Source organism: Seriola lalandi, unplaced genomic scaffold (assembly GCF_002814215.2).
Source record: "Seriola lalandi dorsalis isolate HSWRI2012SDOR001 ecotype SW California unplaced genomic scaffold, Sedor1 jcf7180002053060, whole genome shotgun sequence".
NCBI lineage: Eukaryota > Metazoa > Chordata > Actinopteri > Carangiformes > Carangidae > Seriola > Seriola lalandi.
Window position 1 is genome coordinate 64,089 of NW_019523613.1, and position 21,052 is coordinate 85,140.

Here is a 21,052-nt window from a genome sequence, read left to right on the forward strand (position 1 = left end):
TTGGTGTCACAGCCTCAGCAGTTTATTAGAAGATTTACATGGATTTATCTTCATTATAATCTCAGCTGCTCCGGGAACAGACAGAACTACATCCGGACATACAGTACTTAATGCTGAAAACTCTCATCACTGCCTCTTTACTCTTTCTTTATCCAAAGATATGTAGAGAAAACAAAGCATATGCAAGTTCATCTGAAAAAAAGGGAAAAGTTTGCACACAGAGGAAGAGACTTCAACAGTATCTTCACATTTTTAATTGAATATTTTTTCTACATTTAATGCAACATCTTTTCAAAGCTTGAAAGATATAAAAGCCTGTAAGGATTTATTCAAACACAAAGGATAAAAGGTACTGCTGCTTTGTGGGACTTATGAGTCAAACTGTGACAACACCAACCTGAGGAGAAACACTTCTCTAGAGACATAAAGATGCAAAGAGGCAAACTGTCACTTGATTTTTGGGTGTCTTTTAGCACTGAGTATGTCATTGACACATTCAGATATAACCGACTCTGATCTCTTCTGATTTCTCACGTTTTGTAGGGAATATTTATTTTTGACACATATTAACCTTCAAATAACAAACATTACTGAAATAGTATAATCCAGCCATGATGCTGAAATGATGCCAGTCAATCTGTGTGGCTTGATGTGGCTACAGCCTATTCTCAAGTCTCCTGAAAGTAGACTTGAGAATCACAGTTATGATTTTGGAACTTTCTGAGCTTTCCGTGTGTATACTGGCACCTTTCTGCGTCTGTGCCACAAGCCTCCCACATATGCATTAAAGCAATGCTGCAGCTGAAACTTCTGAGGCTTAAACACTGAGTATGAGCAGGTGGATCTGTTTTGCGTAAAACTAATGTAGGGCGATTACTGACAAGCTGTAACAGGATTGTGTACGATGAGTAAAGAAGCAGTGAAGTAATTAATCCAGATTTAGGCATGAATATAAACTTTTATGACACACCGGGCGCATGATCAAACAATGGACAGGATTGTGTAAAGCTGGTTATGTTGTGAAACTGGGGCTACATCCCTAACTGTATTGCAAAACTAAAATATGTTTCCTGGCTTATTTGGCTGAGCCAGCACATTTCTTGTTACTGTATTATTCCTTCTTTGTGTGTATACCTGACATTTTATATTTTATTTTTCTATTTTGTAATGTGCAAACAAATAAACTTGAATTGGAGCCTGCAGTGACTCCAAGCTGACAACAACTGATGAGATCCGCAAAGGAATAAACCAAGTGCTTCATCCTGAAAACGCTGCCACTGTCCTGCCTCTTTGAATCTCTCTGTCTGGCAGCACTGTGACACACAGTAGCTGTAGCTGGACAGAATCACATCCTGAGAGAAAATTAATCCTGTACCCGACTGACAATGCAGCATCAAAGAACAACAAAACTCCCATTTCCTCGGAATAATCAAAATAGTTTTACGCTATCAAAATATTGAAATTTATGTTTAACATAGGCTACCAACACAAAGCTCTGCTGGAAGTCATGTAATACTTAACACACTACAATTACTGTGCTTTTCTCAGTCATTTTCATTATTAGAAAAATAGATTCTGTCAGAAAGTGATAAAACAATTTTTGTCTATGTGTGTGTGTGTGTGTGTGTCTTTGCATATTCTAGTGAATCTTCAGTGAGTGGTCCCCGGCAGAAGCTCTGCCTCAGAGGCGAACAGCTCCTTGTAGAGTGGAGGGAACAGAGAGTGAGCGGTGAGAGGGTAACGCTGACTGAACCAGCGTAGCTTCTCCATGTGAAGACTGCACAGTGAACGCAACACCGCCATCCTCTGGTACAGCTGCAGGGAGGACACAGACACGTTTAGATGTTCACGTTCTGCTATGGGAAGGTAAGCACATTCCTGTAGATGAAAGGATGAATATTCTTGGCTTTTTATCAGAAAACATGTGGTATATACTGAGATATGTACCTTATGCATTAGATTGTCTTGGTTGTCTCGGTGTAGAATGTGTGTGAGTCCTAACTCCACGCTTCTTTGCACCCGCTGAACCCTGCCTCTATCCTCCAGACATGGACGGTCTGCACAGAAAGATAGAAACAAAAGCAAATGAGGATTTTTAACAAGGCCACACACTAGTCACTGTCCACTGTGCAATTTGTAAATCTTACTATGCCTATTAAGAGCCACTACAGGCGCCACCAAGGCTGATCACGTTGAATGATTGAAACCATCAACTAAGTGACTGAAACAATGTTGAAAAGACAACTTATTTTAGTTAATAATCATATACTAATGTAATATTACTGGACTAAAACAAATGAAGGAAAGAGTTTTTGAGCTAAATAATGGCCATGACGTAATGACCAGATTTAGCCAATAACATCATCAGTTAACTGTAGGTGCTACGTGGGAATAAATGCATAAATAAATAAATGAATAAATGCACATCAAATATGTAAATTAGGACTCAACAATATTTAAAAAATGATGGGCTTCCAAAAGTTCCAAAGAACACAAGATAAAAGTGTTTTCCAACTTTTTACATAAAGAATAAAATTCAGATAAAGTGAGAGGTAGGTGAGCTGATCTTACCTGCATTGATCAGCACCAGAGCACTGAAGAGAGCGATCTGCTGCTCAGTGAGCTTTAGACCACACATGTCATGAGCGAAGTCAAAGACTGCCGTGATCAAATCACCACATGCTGCAAGAAAAGACACCACAGAGAACTGATAAATGACCGCATTTATATAGTGTACTCACTACATCAATGGTTTCAGATCTGCATTTGTGCTTCAGGAAGGATCAATGTGTAGAGGAATCCTCACCCAAAGACTTGAAAATTTCAGCTCCAGCAAATTTCCCATCAAAGAAGACGGTGTTATTCTCTGTGTTGAAGAACCGACTCATCCTGACCAGAACCACCTCCATGGAGCCTGTGTGACACAGGGAAGAAAGGAAGAAGAGGGAGTGAGAGATTCAAATCATCTTAGATCGGGGTTAAAGCTGATGATTTGTTTTTGTGAGTGACAGGTAACCTCACCTGTCTTGAGTAGCGCAATTTGGTCGTTCTGGCTGAGCATACGGAAACCTGGGATGTGTTTTGCAAACTCCACCACATACTGCACGGCATCAGTCAGTCGAATGGCACAGTGCTGCCACATCTCATCCACTGACTGAGAGTAAAATTGGAAGGATAGTAGTGGGATCATTTAAAGGTTAATTTCTCTGTGAAATTTTTACAACGTAACATTTCATCAACTAAAAAGAGCTCAATTTTTTATCCCTTATCCTACATGCCTACACAAATTCCCCCCTCACTCCCAACCATTCAGTGTACTGCTCTTTCTACTAATTAAACATATCATTTTTTCTCAATTCAAATATTATAAGATATATGGCATATATTACAATATAATGTGCTATAACATCATTTACTTTAAATTGAACATAAATTTTCTGTGTGATCAAAGAGAAAGAGGAGGAGGGAAAATGATGAAACAAGTTCTCTCAGTTTTCTGTTTGATTCATCAAACACAAAAGTAGCCTCCGAAATGACATGTTTTGTTTTGAGACTGTCTGAATAAGGTCACACAAATGAAAGACTATGTGTGAGAACCCATAAAGAGAGGAGGAAACAGTATAGTTGGTATACTTTGCTCTGGTAGGCTTGGAGCTCCTCCCTGCTGAACAGCTTCCATCTGAGAGCCTGCAGCTCCTCCACTCTGTACTGGTTGGTCTCTCGGTGGGAACGCACAATGCTGGCACACAGCTCATCTAAAAAAAGTAGAAGCTCTCATTAATATTAGGAACACGACACACTTAAGTACATGTTAGCCCACTGTGCTGTTTGCCCACCTATATTTCGCAGAGAGTGAGGATAGATGCTGTAAGGGTCCTCCAGAGGGTAGGGGTGAATTGCCATCAGATCATGCGATGGCTGTCTGGAGTCAAATCCTGACATAAAGAATAGAAACAAATTAGGAACAGAGAGAGGAGGATTAAGGCAATGGACAAAGTGAAGTTTGTTCACACAGGAGTGCCTCACCTCTAATGTCAGGGTGCCCGCTGTTGTCCCCTTTCCCCTGGGACCGCATTGTGGGAGAGACACCGGAGCTTCGGTAGATCATTCCCGACACCTGTGACTCGTTCGGGGAGCACACAAGGTAAGGATGAACATCAGTGGTGTAGGACAGCAGCTCAGCCTCTCCAGTGAAGGAGTAGGCCGAGGCCATGGGCTGAAGGAGCTGGGGGGAGCGGTCTTGACGGGCTTTGGTGGAGTAGGACAACACAGACTGGGCGTCTCCCTGAACCTGCTGCTGTTGCTGCTGCTGCTGTCGGTGCCTCTCCACTTCAGCGATCAGAGAATCACGCTGACGTTTGGACATCCGTCCAAACTTCACAGCTGAGGAGGATAAAAAAAAAAAAAGAAATTGCTGAGAATCAAGAATAGCATGGGGCTGTCTGTGTATCAATGTGGGTGTTTTTGTGCCTCACCATCTCTGCTCATGCCCTGTGCCAAGCACTTCTGCAGACGGCAGTGTTGGCAGCGGTTGCGGCTGGCCCGGTCAATCTGACAGTTACTCTGCCTGGAGCAGGAGTATGACACAGTGGGCAGCTGGCTGCGCCGGAAAAATCCCTGAGGGGGTGAATAACTTATGGTTAACAGTCCAACAGAAACACAGTTTTTGAGCCAGATTTGTTGATATTGTTTCAAAAGTCCGATGATGGTATGTCAGTTTTTTTTTTTTTAAGTTGTGACCAAGATTTGTAATGAGCAGGTAATTTTAGTGTTGGAAGATAAACCTGCCAGCATCTGTCTTTCTCTGTCATTTTCTTGTTACATATGAGATACCAAATTAGAAACATCTGCAATCTGTTGATATATTGGTCTAGCTCTAATGGTTAAAGAAATTTTGGGAAAGCTTATTTACTTTCTTGCTAAGAATTAGATGAAAAGATAGATACCATTCTCTTTCTGTTCAGCATGAGGCGGGAACCAGCAGTTAGTTTAGCTTACCATGTTAGTTAGCTAAATGGCTCTGGCAACCAGTAAAGGCTCCAAGAAGTAACTTCACCCAGCCAAGAAATAGTCCAATGCATAACCCTCCATAACACTACAACAGGCTGATTTTACACATTTATACGATTAAGCGAACAAGATACAACATGTTAGCTTAAGAGGTGCTGATAGCTGGATATTTTTTATCTTTAGACAAAGGCCAGGTTAGTTGTTCCCCCTCATTTCCAGTCTTTATGTGAACAGGCAGCTGGCTGAAGCTTCATATTGAAAAGACAGGCATGTTAGTGGTATCAACCTTATAAAGTCATATGTGTGAGTGTGCAGTAATGCTGTTGCATTTCACCTTGCAGCCCTCACAAGTGATGACTCCATAATGCACTCCAGAGGACTTATCACCACAGATCTTACATGGGATGACTTCAATCTGGGCTGAACAAACACAGAAGTAAAAGCGGTTATGTTTAACATTTTCAAATGGAGTCATCTTATGTTTTACTTCACACATTTGCCGCTTCACATTCACTCAGATTCTAGACCAGAGGCATGCAAAGAAAGAAGTTGTCAGTCTATTCAAAAATGCATATTTTTACCAAAAAAAAGTAACCTGGAAAGCGATTCCCACAGTGAGAACTAATGTCTTCTGCTGTACTTCCCCTGAAACATCTATCAGTTGTTGTGTGACCAGGGTAAACCAAAGGTATTTTCCTCTTAAACACCTCCTGTCTTAATAAAAAAAATGAACAAACCAACATCAAATACGATGAGGACAGAGTCTTCAGGCGGTGTGGAATATTTGCAAATGGAGACAGGCAGAGAATATGAAGGTGTCAACCTCAGATTCCTTTTAAGTGGTTGACTGGCTTCTCTTTCACTCTGACTGTCCCTCTTTCATGTCATTTCTTTCTTTGTGAATCCTTCTCTGTCTCGCTCATAAAGGACACAGCTGCCAGTAATGCACTCTCCTTCATCACTGCCAGTAATGGCCGTCCCCCTCTCACCTCCCCCCATGCCCCTGATCTCTGTAAACTCTCACACCACTCAACCTTTTGCCTGGTGGCGATTTTTATCAGAATCAGAAGTGATTTGATTTATTAAAGCACCACAAATGTAGAAACACTGTCTTAGTGACAGTTGTGAAAAGCTTTTATGGTATGTCCTCAAAAACATATATTTTCCAACAAAAATGATGAGGAGGACAATGCATCGCTAACTGTGAAATTCACATTATATTACATAGTTATTGTAACATTGAATGATGATACACATACAGGAAGCAGAGCATGCAGTATTGTCTTTCTTTTTTTCAAACCCTAAGAAATCTCTGGTTTTATCTGTTCCTGTCATCTCCTCTCTTCCTTCTACAAATGCGCTGACAGTGTGATCGTCTTCTGCAAGTCAAGCTCGCTTATGATGCTTATATACAGTAGTATTTGCATTTCCGTGCATAACTGTGTCAGATTTATTCACGACTGTGTGTTAGTGTGTCAGTGTGTGCCCTCTTTATCTAGTGGCATAGGGATCACCTGAAGGCTCCCAGGGAGGCTGGCCAGTCTGAGGTAAAATAAATACAGACCAAGAGCTCATTAAGCTTGTATGATAAAGCAGGAATAATCACTGCACAGCTGATAAGTTTTGATTAACCTCAAGACTGACCATGAAAAGGATTAGAGAATTTCACAGATTTTAAGAGACAACCAGATAATTTGGTTAAAATAAGATGACCAATAGAAATATTTCTCTGCAAGCTAAATATCTTTTTTTTCTAAAAACCTACTGAGCTTTGACTATGATTGCATTTCTGCAGGATAGGCGGAGAGAACATCAGTGGTCTCTATTTTTTCGCTATTTCAGTTCTGATTGTCAACCTCAAACAACAGGAAATCCACTGTGACCCACAACCTTTCACTGTTCACACACGCACTCACACAGCAAAACACACACAGCAATCACATGCGCTGCTCCTCCATCAACTTTTAATGCAATCATAGCTCTGGCAATACTCAACTGAATCTAAATGGTACACAAAGCACGAAGCATGTTTTCTAAAGCAGCATCAAGTTAAATCATGACTTCTTTTTTTTTTGTTGCCAAACTAAATCATATCATTCTGTCTTTTGATGGTCTGAGACAAACACCAGGGGCTTTAAAAAGAAATGAACGTTAACACTAAGGAATCTACATTCGCCTTTTTTTGTCTCTCTGTCTTATCTCCAGCCACAGGCCTAGACCAATCAAACCCAGCATCTCCTTGTGTGTGTTTGCAAGCATGTGTGTGTGAGAGAGATAGAGATAAAAACACAAAAAAAAAACTGAACTGTTTATATTTCTTCCATTAGTGTGATCTTCAGTAATCTTAAAGGGTTTTTTGTGTCGTGCACACAATTTGGCTGAAAACCAGCAAACAAATGTAAATTGAATTTAAAGTCTCACTTTGTTTTACTGGAAAAAGCCTAAATATTGAAGCTTGTATCGACTATTCTCACCTGCTCCACAGCTCAGCATGACCTAATTAAACGATTTTTGTGGTTAAAAGATATTTTTGTACTGTAGATCTGTATCTGAAGTGTGTTTTTTATTTTTACTGTAAAGCACTTTGAGCTACATCTCTTGTAGGTAAGGTGCTTCATAAATAACTATTATTATCATTATCATATTTATTTCTATTTTTATTTTCATCATCGGCTTAAGCACATGATGCTCAGTAACAATGAGCAAAAATGAAAATTAATTTTGCTACCCAAGCAACACTATTTACTTTAGCTGCTATATGTCATGATTTGCAATATCTCTTAACCTTAACTCTTCCACTTGCATGGTCTCTCAACCCTATTAACACAAAACTTGTCTTCTTTATGTTTTTAACACCTCCCTACAGGTGTTTTCCCCACTTCTCTCTCAAGCATGCTGTTGTCCCCCCTTTAGTGAATAAGAGTAATAAGTAGCAACTATAGACCAATAATTTCCAACCTGGCTGTTGCTGGTAAAATCTTTGTAAAGCTTGTCTACAAACCACTGCACAGCTACCTAGCCCTCCACAACCTGTCTGATGTGAACCTGTCTGGTTTTAGGGTGAATCCTTGCATGAAACTGCTTTTGTGAATCCATGATCTTAAAATCAACAACAATGCAAACAAACGTTCTAATCTTGTGTTGTTAGATCTGAGTGCCTCTTTCAACACTGTTCATCAGGGCTTTCTACTAAATATACTTGCAAACTGTATTGGCTTATCTGGACCTGCTCTTCAATCGTTCTCAAAATATTTAAAATAAAGGACTTTATATCTTTTGGCAACTTCACATCTGTCAAGTCAATATTTCCTCTGGGGTTCCACAAGGTTCAGTTTTTGGTCCACTGCTATTCAGTCTACATGCTCCCTCTTGGTACCATCATACAGAATCGTAATGCAGTCTATGCCGATGATACACATCGATATGTCTCTGTGTCTGTCTTTCCTTTGACAGCCTCAGTCCTGTAAATGTGCTTCACAGATGCATTGATGACATCAACCACTGGATGTCTCAAAACTTTCTACAACTTAACAAAGAATACACTGAAATTCTGGTTGTTTGGATGGACAAGAACTGTGTCCATGGATTTGTCTTTTTTTCTGTAAAACACAGTGAACATGTTAGAAACTTGCATCACTTCCATCATCACATCACCACCATTACAAAGACAGCTTTCTACCATCTAAAAAAACATTTCCAAACTTAAAAGCTTCCTGTCCCAGACTGAAAAATGGTGCATGTACTGTACTCATCTCCAGCAGATTTTGCAGGACCAGGAAACTACAACACATTGCAGCTGTACAGAAAACACTTCATTGGCCCGTACAGTACAGAATTGACTTTTAAGTATTACTGCTTGTTAACAAGGCCTTAAATGATATGGCTCCTCCCTCTGTTTGTGTGTGTGTGTGTGTGTAAGGTTGCTGTATGTACATATGTAAGTGGAGTATTTATATATGTGTTTTACCTCATTTAGTTAGAGTTTACCTGTGTGTAAAATCTGACTTGACTTAACAAACCATCAACATTTTCTGCCAACCACAAACACACCACACAAAGATGTACTAACTTATTTATACTGAAGTGAGATTAATTTTGAAAAACAACCAATTAAATCAATTTAAATTTTTCATTCTAAAATTCCAATTCCAATCAGTATTTAGAATTATCAATTACTTAAATGCTCCCACTTAAAAAGCACATTTGTCAGTGTCGTCGTACAAACGACAGAAGCTTCTGTGTATAACAGTAAAGAAAAAACATTAAACATTTACAGGTTTGTCTTGAGTCGAATGACTTTGAGTTCTCAAGTTTTGTGATTCTCAGTCTGGATGATCTCTGAGCTTCCAAATACGATAAATCAAACTGAACAAGCCTTAAATATAAAGAAAAAAACTGAAACATTTGGTGGAGGGAAGCCAAATGAAATGACAAGTACTGCAAAATACCAAACATGAAGAAAATTATAACAAGAAAAAAAAGACAGAAAACCAAATATTTCAACCTAGAAAGAGGTTATTTCAGTACTTTCACCTCTTTGTGTGTGTGTGTGTGTGTGTGTGTGTGTATGTGTGTGTGTGTCTATGTGGGGCATCTGGGGGGTCGGATGATACAGACTGCCACTCTCAAGTCCTCAGTCTCTGCCTTGTCAGCAGTCTGTTCTTTGCACTGTAAACGGACAAAAAACCTCAACTTTCCTCTGACGGAAGCTTACCTCAGGTGCATACGCAAGCAAGAGTGCAAACAAAGTTTGTATACACACACGCACACACAAACAGACCAAGAAACTGTTTATCGCTCAAAAAATAGACTGTTAATCAATCACAAGTTTTTGTATTACACGTTATCAGACCCAGGATAAGAGAAACGCACAGTTTGTGATAACTTCATATATCTACAACACCACTAGTTTGAAAGGTTTTCAGAACTTACATAACATGATTTAAAAATTATGTTTATAAACAAATTATTATTAAATTATGTTTCTCATTATAATCAATAATAAATTTGCAATCTGCTGTAATTCATTTATATTACACTTTAATTTTAGTTTAGTATGTTGCTGAGGCAAGATGTTTAAAATATTTCAAAAGTTTTGTTATTTAAAAGATCATACATCACTTTGTTAATAACCACACTATATTTTCTATTGTGTTAAAATTCAATAATATACAATATAATAATAAATCAAATTTGCCATTTGACAATACAGTAAATAAAAAGGTAAATATCGTACAATGTATCAAACTAAGTCCAACTATAGATTCATTGCCCCTGTCGTGCAAAGTTGAACATCTTCTATAACCGCTCTAAAAATGACTTTGACCTACTGAAATAAGATTTGAATTTGCTTATCAGAAATTATTTCTGAAGATGCCACAATTGAGGACTGAAATCCCTTCAAATACCTGTAACCTGTATTTAACACCAGAGAAAGAATTAAAGAAGAGAAATAAACAGAATAAATAGTATTTGTCATCAAGCAAAACAAAATTATTGCCAAAAATAATAAATTGAGGTTGAAGTATTCTAATAAGAATATATTTCACACTATTTTTCTGTATCAAAAATGCAGGTGTGAGTGTCTTAATGTTTGTGAATCAGCCAGTGCTGATCGTTACATGAACGTGAGAACTCATTCACTACTAAGTTTCATTCAATATGTGAAAATAACAAAATGAGAATTACCCACAGTACCTTATCTCAGAAAAAGACAAATTATCAAAGCAGATCTGAACAATCAATTAGATTCAGATTTACCATATTGGACTTTGAAGTACAGACTGAATTTGGGGGTGTTTGAAAGATGTAATGTTTTGACAGGTATGAATCAGCTCAACTGTTGTATTTCATTTACCATATTTTGGGAGGGAATGTGTCACCTGCGATTTTGATGTTTGCTTTGATCTGAAGTCTACCACTTTTGCTGCTTTGGAAGTGCTGTGCAGGTTTGAGCAGCCAGAGGAACAAGGAAATCCTTTCTGATAAAGAAACTCTATAAGAATCTACACAGGAATCCCCCGAACACAACAACAAAGCCTTATGAAATGTGTGTGTGCGTAAACTGTGATGGCACTAAGCCCACTCTGAGTGTGTAGCGCTAGAAAATGAGACAATTAATTGTTTACCAGCTGAGGTGAAGACACCTCCTTCCCTCTCTGAGCTGCAGAGCTGACATGAGTTACATCTGGGCGCCATTAAACAAGCAGCTGCCGATCCGTGTGTGCATATATTCTCGTATGTGTGTTTGCATGTTGCAAGAGAAAAAATGTATAAGCAGCTTGCACAAAGAACATTCCTTATTTCTCATTATTTGCCTCTTCCCCCTTTCTGTGCTTTTATTCTATCGACTTTGAATATTTGTGTGTATGAAATCAAATTTATCAAAGCTTCAAATTATAACTACCATTTCCTCTGCATCCTGTACATGTGTGGAGTCAGTCCATTCAAAGTGATGTACTGCAGTTGTGAAGCGTCCTGTTTTCCTGTCTCTTTCTTTTTTACGTTGGTTAGAATTCAGTGGAAGTATTTGCAAAAAGGTTTGCAACACACTAAATGTCATATTATAACCTGGTCCCTTGGGTCTTCAGTAGTTTCATTTGTTAGTTAAGATTACTTACTATACAAATATGATGACGTTAAACAAGAGCTAATGTGCAAATCAACTCAAAACATGTGAAGAGCGTAACATTTTATACAACTCACTGCACCACAGTTCTCAGCCTTTAAAATCTGCTCACTGTCTTACCTGAGGTGCACTATATACGTGGGAGTGAGAAAAAGAAATATCTGAGACATGATTCAAATCTTTAATCCATCAAAGGGAGCTCAGAATTGAGTCATGTTACCAAACCATAAAACTGAAACACATATAGATGAATGTACCCAATAGTCAGCCAATCGAGAACTCTGAAGAGACACAATTAAGTTTCAAAACAAAGATCATCAGTCTGTACATGCTGTACGACATGAACATGTGTGTGTTATCATATGGGATTTGTTACGGATTAAAGTGTAAACATTAAATAAAGCATATGAAATTGTATATTATTTTTGACATAAGAAACACATTATGAATTCAGAGCCGCTCTGAACCTTTACTGTTCAACCCGATGTTACATCAAAAAAGAAAAGTGGGAAGTCTGAGTGAAAAGCGTAACCACATAATGTGATAAAGTTGAAAAAAGTTGTTTGAAGCCATTGGTGCCTATGTCTGCATAAATTCAGTTATTTAGAATTGATAAAAACCTGATAAAAACTTACAAAAAAAGAAAAGAAACAGCTATTTAAAACTTAAACGTGTCATTATCACAAGTGTCACAAGTGTCATTATTACAATAATCATTAAAAATAAACTCATATAAAAAAACTATGACCGCAAAGCATATACTTGATCAAATTGATAAAATATCATTTACTGTACTGCCCACACACAAACAAACACACAAACACACACACAAACACACACACACACACACACACACACACACACACACACACACACACACACACCAAAGAACTTCATCCCTACCTCGCATCATCATCACTCCTCCACTCGTCTCAGACGTTTGTCCCACTTTCACAAACTCACTTTTCCTCTCACTTTGTCTAACAATATTCTTTCTTTTGACACACCTATTCTTTCACCCTTCCTTCTGGGTTTTTTTTGGTCGTCCTTTAGCAAGCCCGGCTGGGTGCTCACTGCAGCTTCAGCACGCATATTCAGACTTTTGAGTGTCAGTCACCGCCTCACCTTCCTTGTTAGCATGTGTGTGTGAGTGTGTGTGTGTGAGAGAGAGAGAGAGAGAGAGAGAGAGAGAGAGAGCGAGAGAGAGAGACAGAGAGAGGACAGGAGACAGAGATAAAGAAAAGGGGGACTGTCCCCTATAGCTTGGCTTTTTTCTCAAGGTACTTTTTCCTTATACCTTTGTTGTTATCCTTCACCCCCTCACTTTGTACCACACGTCAGAAATTACCCTTATATCGAATGGCACCTTTAAGACTCCCTGAGAATTTATATCAAACCACTTTCAAGAGTAAAAACTGGGGAGGCAGACAAAAATGTAAGTTACAGAAACATTTCAGTACGGAAAGATATTATTTATTCTCAAACTCAACAATTGTCCTGTTTATACTGATGCACATTAATATTTCTTTACACTGAGTAAAAAAATAGTTATCAGTTTATCAACTAAAGAATAATTGGTTTCCTCTGGCAACAACCTCACCTCTTTCTAAGCTTAACTCTTTACTGTTTATCTTATTACAGTTTAATTTGAAGAGTTTCTGCAGTGATGGAAGAAGCAGTCATATCTTTATAGCACAGGATTTAAAAAATGACTATATTTATGACAGATAAATGTAGTACAATGTTTCTCTGAATTCTTGTGGAGAAGAAGAAGTCAGCTGAAAATGGACAAGCTAAAGTAATTAAGAATGTACTGGCATACAGTACTTGAGTAGATTTTCTTAGTTACAACCCATCACAGCTTCCCCAGCTCTATCTCATCTCTCCGTGACTGATGCACCAAACAACACAAGACCTCCGTGGATCTCTATCTTCCTTTCTGCTACCCTCTGAAGCTAAATCTAAGATGATTCCTCATTTTACACACATGTGCACTCGATCACAAGCAATGATCAATAGAATCATTATTATTTATGCCCAGTTTGTTTATCATCACACCACCTAACATGAAGGTTGGTGGTGCATTACACACAGCATCTCCACACTTGATAACATACCCAGGTGTGCTAAAGTTGTGGCAGAAAGTGTTAAACCAAAGAAGTTAAAAAAAGGCAAGATGTTATCGCTGTCATCTGCATTCAGATGCCAACGCTATAGTAGTTAGTGTGTGTGTGTGTGTGTGTTTGTGTGTGTGTGTGTGTGTGTGTGTGTGTGCGTGCGCGCTGTGTATTGCACCTGTGATGCCCGCCTCACACACACACACACACACACACACACACACACACACACACACACACACACACACTGTGCTGTTAATGGCCCAACTCCAGCGATACCACACTGTGTGCGTGTGCGTGTGTGTGTGTGTGTGTGTGTGTGTTGCTCTACAGGTGCAATGTTGTATGTTCACTAACTATGAAGTTAACCACAATGCATGCACAAATATCTAGCACAAACACAAGCAATGTCATTACCACATACAGACACATATGCGCACACACACACACACAAGTGCTAACTTACAGATACAGTGTTTTTATGAGAAACTTACTCAGATGAGTCTTCTTGGACACGGCTCCTCCTGAGGCAGACAAAAAGATGCAGGTAGTGAATTAAAGCTAAACAACACTGTCAATCTAGGTTTTTACTACAAACTGTAATACATAGGAGGGCCCAGGTGTATATTTTAGAAAAGAACCATAACATGTAATATACTCATGACCTTTTCACATAATCTAAGGCTAAACTCTGTTAAACAGATTGAACCCAGGACTAAACATCTTTTCCAACAGGTGCTGCTTTTGACTGAGAATTTAAAACCTGCCAGGTTTGGAAAGTAACTAAGTACATATACTCAAGTGCTGTACTTAAGTACAATTTATAGGTCCTTTTACTTAACTTGAGTATTTCCTCTTTCTGCTATTTTATACTCCCACTACATTTGTGAGGGAAATAATGAGTTACAGTATAAAAACTGACTAAACTAGCACCACCTTGAACCATCAACATGAAAGAACTGCTTACATGTTAATATTTCAATAATAACGATCCAATAATACAGTATAACAATGACCGGGGGCATTCTGCTTGATGAATACTTTTATTTTTGACACTTTAGATACAGTTTGTTGCTAATAATTAGGTAAAACTTTGAATGCAGGACTTTTTACTTGTCATTACATATTTTCATAGTTCCTTGCCGCTTCTTTTACCTGAGTAAATGACCTGAATACTTATTCCATCATTGAAATGATGCAATATTGAAACCTATCAAATGTGAAATGAGCATGTTTAATACGCAGGGTCAGCTTTTAACCAAGGGATTAACTGAAACTAGCATAAAATGTGAAAGAAACTAAACCAGGCTTCAAGTTAAACTGAGGCTAATACAGATTCAGCTGTGATAAACTACTCATTGTCAACTCATCCTTGCAGTTTGGTCCAGGGTTTGCAGAATGTATTTTTTTTTTTTTTTTGTATTTTCTCCCATGTACAAAGGGCTGTGGACAGATAAAAAGCCTTGGTGATAGCAGAGAGGTTAAAAAAGAGGATTCTTATTTACAGTGGTGCATTTGTGAGGCTCTTCGGCAAATGTACACACACACACAAACACACACACACACACACACTGAGAAGATAAAGGCGGAGGAAGGTGGGTGTCTGTGAAGCAATAGGTCCTCCTTTTTTGTCTGCCTGTTTGACCACAATTGTGAGAAAGTCTGAATTGCTGTGAATGTGAGTAAGTGCGTGGACGGTCGGTTCTGAACCAAGAGTGTTTATTTCTGGAGTTGTATGTATCTGTGTGGGTGTGTATGTGTGTGTGAGACAGAGAGGTTTAAAGGCAGGGGAGATAAGTATCAGTGGAAGACGTAGCGCTAGCCGGTCTTTGTCTGGTGCCAGATCAGGCCCTCTGTGGTTTCCACTGTTTTCCTCCCCTCATCAAATCAGTTTTGCTTCATAAGCAGAAAGCATGGAATGAAAGCAGAGCAGTGCACACGCACACGGAAAATGTAAAGAAATTTCAACACTAACTGAACAAACCTTGAGGTTATTGCTAAATAAAATGCAGAAAAAGAAAATTCAATCATGTTTAAAATTAACTCTTTCAGAACCAAATAGAAGCATCATATCCAAATTGAGAGCTATGCATTTTACTTATTTAGCATATTTAATATGTTAAAATATGACATAAACATAGCATTAATATGTTTCCAGCAAGGAGGAAAAAGACCAATTTTCCTTGTTTTCATCAGTCAGTTATAAAAATAACAGCTTTGTTCCTAAAACATAAAGATGATGTTTAAGGTTTTTTTTTTTATCTGATGACTATGATTACTGCACTTACACTTACACATTACACATTCATGAAATGTGTTTTAGAAATTTTAGAATATTAAAGGTTATCTCACAACAGCTGTGTTCAATTTTAATTGTGTTCAATTTCTAATGAAATCACCAACATCTGCCTATGTACAAAGTAAGTGTGGCATGTCCACATTTAGTAAGACAAACCCGTCAGCATGGCCTTAAGCACAACACACGCATACACACATACAGCTGAGTACATGAACCTGATGACTACAGAGGCACAAACATCACCACCACTCATCAGTCAAAATCTCACTAACGTCTCTACACTCTGACATCTAAGCTGACTGCTGAAGTGACAGTTGCTGCGTTACATAACAACACTGAAGACCACTGAACCCAGAGAGTAGACCGACAACTTTGCCTGAATATAAAACATGATGCATCCCGTATCCCGCACAGAACACATAATTATTATATAATTATTACAAAAGATAATGCTAATATATTACACCCGTCATGTCCATGTAATATACTGTTCTTTTAAAAAGTAAATAAAAAAAAAATATGAGAAAGTAATTTGAAAAATAACAAAAAATTTCAACATAGAATGAAGTATGACAACAAAGATATACTAAACACACAGAAACAAAAATACATGTGTATAAATTCTGTTAAAAACCAGCCTGATAAGGCAGGTTTGGATGTTGGTCAGGGTTAGTGTGGTTATCAACCAGAAAGTGCACTTAGCCCTTACTCTTTAGTGCTAATAAAAGATATCTGACGATTTTGGGCTCATAAATCACCTATAAAAATTAATTTAAAAAAACAAAAACAAAATTAATTCCAACATTAATATGAATTAATCCTACCACTGGCAGTCAGTGAGACGAAGCTAAAAATTAGGAAAATGCTCTCATTTAATAAAGAGTAAAAAAAAAGAAAGAAGAAGACGTCCGAGTAATAGTAGCTGAGACAAAAATAAGAGCAACATTCACAGTTTCAAGGGGATTTTAAAAAATAAATGTTGTAGAATCTATTGTTGTAGAAAACAATGCATAACTGTTTAAACAAGTGACTGACCGAATGATTAAAAGTGACCATAAAGGGTATAAAAATACATTAGTAGAAAGGCCAAAACAGTTGTCATTGTTCAAAGTTCTGAAGTTGCATGACATCAGCAAACAGACCATGAGATGTTAGATATCACTTTGGCTTACAGAGAGATACTGTAACAACAGACTATTAAGTTAAAAAAAAATATTACAGCAGAATAACATACACAGTGTGTAGAGAAGAAGATGGGACCCACAATAGATCCCTGAAGGACACCAAAGACAATTTGTATCCAATAATAAACAGGAACCCAGATTTACCCTACAGGCAGGAAGAAGAGCAATGTGGAGCCGTACCAGACACGCAAACCCAGTACTCAAGAAAAACGAGAAGACACCCACATCAGCCTCTAAAACCAAGACACTGGTTACCTTAAGATGAGCCATCTCAGCAGTATGACAAACAGTACAACCACACTGAAACTCCACTTTAACCAGATTAAAACACAATTACAGCAGTTCCAGTACCTGATAAATTAGCCTCTGTTTTTGTTCTCATAAAAACCTTTAACCCTTTAAACAGTTTTCACGTTTTATTTCATCTTAAGAAGATTTACATTTGTTAAAATGGCCTATGTCAGACACTATCCTGTATTTTCTGTATCATGTGGTTCCAGCTCCACCTGACTTGTAAATAATTTTTTTCAAAATTCAGCTTGACATATTTGGTATATTTTGAAACTTTTGTAGAATTTTTTTAGATTTTTTTTTTTTTAGATTTATTTTTGCCCTTTTAACCTTTTTGCCTTTATTCACAGGGAAAGTGGAGATGCAGGGATAAGGTAGGGGAGAGAAAGAGGGGATGTAATGCAGTAAAAGGCCCAGGCCGGATTCAAACCCAGGTCGCTGCGGCAGGGACTCAGCTTTGATCTATGGTGTAGGCCTACTCTTGCTACCAGAGTGCCCCCTTTATAAGAATTCCTAATATAATTCTGTGGGTTTGAACAACATGTGGCTGCATAGCATAAGTTTCACTGAGCCAAAGTGGGAAAGAGTGATTTACGTTAACAGAAACTGTGGTAAAAAAAAAAATTTGCCTTATGATTCCATCATATAACATACATTATATCTATGGAAAATACTTAATATGTCTCTTTTCAGTCTTGTCCTCCCTGTTCATCTGTCTCTTTCTAATGATTATGTGGTGCTCTTAAATCACTCTATTAAGGACAAAAGACATTACTGTCTTTGATTGGCAATAGTTCCCAATAGAAACAGTTGACTGTGACGTTTGCAGGTTATCTAGGTTACAGGAAATTGTTTCTGGAAAGACATTACTCTTGAGGTTTTTCTTTTTTGGTAAGAAAACTTTCAAAGCTTTAATAAGTAGCAGAAGTCTCAGTGGCTGATAGCTCAAAACTCATGAAAATAAAACTGAAACTATGTGCATGGCTCCATATCATTGGCATTGATGAACTGTTCATTCAAGTAAAATTTCCATTGCAGGTCTTTGACTTTGAAAGGAGCATTATTCAGCTGCGATCTTCCTATGTTTACTTGAGTAAAAGGTATTAATTCATGTTCCACCTCTGCAATAAAAAGACACTTGCACCTCAATCCATTAAACTGAGTCAGTCTTGTTCAAACAGTCATCCTTGTTGCATGAGTAAACTATAGCAAACTGTGCCTCCATGCTATGAGAGTAGTAGGAAAGGTGTGTAGTGGGTCTCTGTGGCAAAGGGACAAGGTGTCTTATCTCCAGTGATTGCCAATGGTTTGATTTTAGCTGGTGAGAGGCTTTGAATAGAAAAGCATTGACCAAAAACAGAAGCAAAAATAAGACCTAATCCCCAAGGATTACTACGGCTTACTGCCATTCTTACCCACTCACAGCACCTTAACCACACCCCAATGAAAGGGATGAGGAGGGTTAATGGGGTAAAGATGGATGAGAGAGGATGGAAAGAAGATAATAGTGAACACGATGACTGGGAAAACAGAAACAGAGGCAGCTGGTGCAGGAAAGGTGAGCAAAATGAGATAAAGAGGGAGCACTGGATGGCATGCTGGGAGATAAGAGCAAGGTTTACTTTGTGTAAAGACACAAAATAACACTAGAAAATATAAAGATTAAACTAAACAAGTTGCATGTTATTTGCACAGGCATGACAGTTGAAATGGCCTACACATGTAATATGCAGAGTACAACCTCAGTGGTGGATCCTCTTACCTCTTTTGATGGGGGTGTCAGCGGGGGCCACGTCGGGCTCTTCATATTCCATAACTCTCCTGTCAAAACACTGGGTGGCCCTACACACTCATACAGTCACCTCTCTGGCAAACACACACACACACACACACACACACACACACACACACACACACACACACACACACAAACCGCAGACGCCTGCTAAATCAGTCGTCTTTTAACTCCACCTGCCGCCATTTGACATTGTAATGTATGAAAACTGGGGCTCATACTACCTGTTGGTTGCTCTAGCGCCCGGGCCGGCGCAGGCATTTGAAAACATGCACTGCCATCTCGCCTCCTTCCCGTCCTTACAGCGGGTCCCAAAACTCGGACGTCATCTCTTTACCCTCTCAGTCCTCTTTTGTTCAGCAGTACACCTCCTCTTGTGTGAATGTTTTGAAATAATTTAATTCCCCCCGAGGCAGCAGCAGCAGCAGAGAGGAGCGAGTGCAGCTGGACCGGCCGGCCGTAGACAAGCCGCGCGCCCCGGTCCCCCCTCCCCTCCTCCCTGCGCTCTCCGTGCGCCCTGACCATCCCGGGCTGGAGAGAGTTATGTCACCGGCTGTTACGTAATCGCAGCGGATCGGGTTTTGCTTTGTAGTGCTCAGTTGAGAAATATAATCCCATGTTGCTGCCACAAATTTCCGCCACACTAATAGAGAAAATACAATGCACAGAGGACACATTAAATTCCACTGCAGGTTTGGCTTACTTAGCATACTGCTATTGGGGTAATAACTTAAATCACTTAAATAAAATCCCTCTACATATGTTGGTATAATTTTAGTGACTTGTTTGAACCATGCAGGGCCCTCTACTTGCAATATATGTATGCTCGTTATTTTAATAATAGTAGTCATTTTAATTGAGGTAGGATTAAAACAACTGCAGACACAAAGAAAACAATGAATAATCGATATGTCTTCTCAGTTTACATCATTGTGGTAAATCCTTCTCTAATACATGGGGCTTACACCGGGTCCAGACACACAAGATGAAGATGTGCTGGAGGAACACCTCAAATAACCCTTTACAGGAATAAGTCCTGTATTCAAAATGTGACTTAACTTGTGTATGTGTAATGTACTGATGCATTAAATGTTAATAGAGTGTAACTATTTTAGATGGTGGAATTAATTTAACATTTTACATAATAAAACACAATGTCAGATATATCATATTTAATACACTCATTGTGTTTTATTATGTAAAATTTTAATGAACATCAAACAAGTTGCAAGAGACAAGCCATTTCTCTAAACTGCTAATTTAGTTTGACCAACAGTCAAAATACATAAATCCTCAAAAGGCAGTAAACTTTCTGTTAAATGACTAATTGATGACTGTGTCAGCACAGTGCTGTAGGCCTATTTTGTTACAGAAATAGACCATGAGTATAATTTAAATGATGCCCATTCAGATATTCCCCTATCCAAGATAACACTTGTCATCAACCCAAATTGAAAAGATGATTGTTTATTCACCTATAGACTCTTCACCAGCACATCAAGTGCTTCCACTTTTAGCAGGATTCTTTGTTTAATGATTACAAGTCAAATCAGTAATACAGCTTTCCAAGTGGAAGTTCCACATTTAGGTAAATATCTAAACTAAAAATAGGTTCTGGAAGTGCTGCAGTGGACAGAGGTTGTTGCAGGTGGTTTTAACTGAAAGTTGAAAACAAGTGCCCCTACTCCGCACCCCCCACCCCAACCCCCACCCCCACCTCCAACCGCT

General features: G+C 38.5%; 1 protein-coding gene across 2 annotated transcripts; it reads right to left on the minus strand.

The window, feature by feature from the left end:
- Positions 1-19,803, minus strand: rorc (RAR-related orphan receptor C). 2 transcript variants are annotated; one of them, XM_023400855.2, is made up of 13 exons: positions 19,549-19,803; positions 19,292-19,395; positions 14,250-14,279; positions 5,345-5,430; positions 4,476-4,617; positions 4,027-4,383; positions 3,837-3,935; positions 3,634-3,755; positions 3,022-3,154; positions 2,807-2,914; positions 2,572-2,682; positions 1,948-2,057; positions 1-1,815 (listed from the first exon to the last, which is right to left on the minus strand). In XM_023400855.2, exons 2-13 carry the CDS (start codon positions 19,341-19,343, stop codon positions 1,651-1,653), a joined length of 1,515 nt encoding a protein of 504 aa, XP_023256623.1. In that variant the 5' UTR covers positions 19,344-19,395; positions 19,549-19,803; the 3' UTR covers positions 1-1,650. The 2 variants fall into 2 exon arrangements, with proteins under 2 accessions (XP_023256623.1, XP_023256624.1); XM_023400856.2 differs by lacking the exons at positions 14,250-14,279; positions 19,292-19,395; positions 19,549-19,803 and adding an exon at positions 12,542-12,720.
- Between the last annotated feature and the right edge of the window lie 1,249 nt (positions 19,804-21,052).